Here is a 2,167-nt window from a genome sequence, read left to right on the forward strand (position 1 = left end):
AAACTTAAATTAAATAAATTAAACCCTAAAATTAGAATTTTATAATCTCTAGATTGAAACTCATATTGATATATAATTTAAGATAAAATAATAACTAATTCATCTTTATATTTTCCTGTAAAATAAAATTGAGAAAGACAAATAACAAAATTAAGTATAGATTTCAAAAACCCGTTGTATTGCATGGATACACTTCTAGTATATTATAATCTATTTAGGGGTCGTTTATCGAACACTTACCCGGTAAGCATTTACTGCTAAAAATTTAACACTATCATTTACTTACCGGTTATGATTTTAGTCAATCAAAATGACACCGTATGCAACAATTTACTTGGTAAGTGCTTATCGTGGTAAGAGTCGTCTCCCTCACTTATCAAGTAAGACTCTTGTTCCTTGTCTCGCTCTTACCGGGTAAGATTCTTGATTCTTATCACATTCATCCGGTAAGGTAAAGTGACTTAGTAAGCATTTATTCGGGTAAGTGTTTGGTAAACGGCCTTTTAGACTTTCTTGTTTTGTTGTTATTTAAACATTAAAACAATGTTTTTGAAAGCCTTTCCTAAATAAGAGATCATCTCGAAAAGATATGGTATACTTTTTTTTAAATAGAGTAGTAAAAGTCAAAATCTCTAAAAAAATTACATTCAACAACTACTCTAATTTAGCAATTCTGACATTAACTATATCATTAAGATATTCAATACATTTAATAAAATAATATTTCTCTCTTCTAAACATTTGTTTATAATACATCTTATTGGTGGGAATATTAAAACAATAATTTATTTCTCTATTTAGAGATTCCTCTAAATTTAGAGATTTTTATAAACTCTTTTCTCTACATTTTAACATTTTTAAAACAATTATTTTTATAAAAAAGTAAATTTCAAATACTACAATTTTGAATTTACAATTCCCTGATAATAGTGAGGTGTTGATCATCTATAAATAGAGGCAGTGCAAGGTGTAAGAGAGAGATATTAGAGCGAGTGTTCTTGGTGAAGTGTGTGTGATCATAGTCATACACAGAGATATGGACGTCGCTCAGGTGCTTCGGATGAATGGTGGTGATGGAGATTATAGCTATTCAAACAATTCTCTTCTCCAGGTATATATATACACACACTAATCCTCATATACGTACATATACATATATTTCTTATGTATCTATGCAAATGCAAATACATACATACATATATATATATATATGAAGATGATCATATTGATGCAATACCCTTAAGTAATTAAATCTAGCTTTGTTACAACTGATATTATATTTGTTGCAGAGAAGGGTGATATCAATAACAAAGCCCATAATCGCAGATGCTTTGACTGATCTCTACTATGATTTGAACTTCCCCAAAACCCTAGTCATGGCGGATCTTGGATGTTCATCTGGACCAAACACTTTTCTGGTGGCATCGGAGCTCGTTAAATCAATTGATAACATTAGGATCAAAGCAGGCCATGATGAACCACCACAAATTCAAATCTACTTGAATGACCTTCCACATAATGATTTCAACGCCATTTTTGTTTCTATACCAGAATTCCAGAAGAATCTAACCAAACAAAAAGTTCCCGGTTCTTCTTCCCCACTTTGTTACTTTTCTGGTGTCCCTGGATCGTTCTATTCCAGGCTCTTTCTCAACAGAAGTATTCATTTTGTCCACTCGTCCTATAGTCTCATGTGGCTCTCCCAGGTTCACACACACATATCGCTCTCCCTCCTTTTTTTGTTTGCATGTATATACATTTAACTGAGTTCAAGATCTTCAAGGTTATTAATGTTAAAACAAAATCGGTTTTACAGGACATTTTATATGTCTAATAAACTAAAAAAATGAGAAAATACATGTAAAAGATAAAAGATAGCGGATAAATTCATCTATTAAATAATTTATTATACTAGATTTCAGGCCAAAAAGTGATGAAAGAAACCAGTCCACACTTTTTTTGTCCCACAATAATATAAACTTTTTTCGGTTTTTCCTAGCTGTTCATGTGACTATTTTCGGCTCCTCTCTGACCCACCAAAGATCCCTAAATACATCTATACTATATTATAAAGCATTTGACAAAAACTCTTAAAAACCATTTTTTATGCATAAAGTACTATTTATTAATGTATATTACTTAAAATTTTAGATTACAAGTAAATTGT

The 2,167-nt window shown here is 30.5% G+C and overlaps 1 protein-coding gene across 1 annotated transcript in view; it reads left to right on the plus strand.

Moving 5' to 3' along the window:
- Positions 1-996: 996 nt before the first annotated feature.
- Positions 997-2,167, plus strand: part of LOC112515739 (salicylate carboxymethyltransferase-like) — a 4,869-nt gene continuing 3,698 nt past the window's right edge. The window contains exons 1-2 of the mRNA XM_025122654.1: positions 997-1,111; positions 1,290-1,706. Of these exons, the coding sequence (XP_024978422.1) occupies positions 1,037-1,111; positions 1,290-1,706 (492 nt within the window). The 5' untranslated portion in view covers positions 997-1,036. The remainder of the gene's footprint in view (positions 1,112-1,289; positions 1,707-2,167) is intronic.

The sequence above is a fragment of the Cynara cardunculus genome (assembly GCF_001531365.2).
Source record: "Cynara cardunculus var. scolymus isolate 2C chromosome LG 7, CcrdV1, whole genome shotgun sequence".
NCBI lineage: Eukaryota > Viridiplantae > Streptophyta > Magnoliopsida > Asterales > Asteraceae > Cynara > Cynara cardunculus.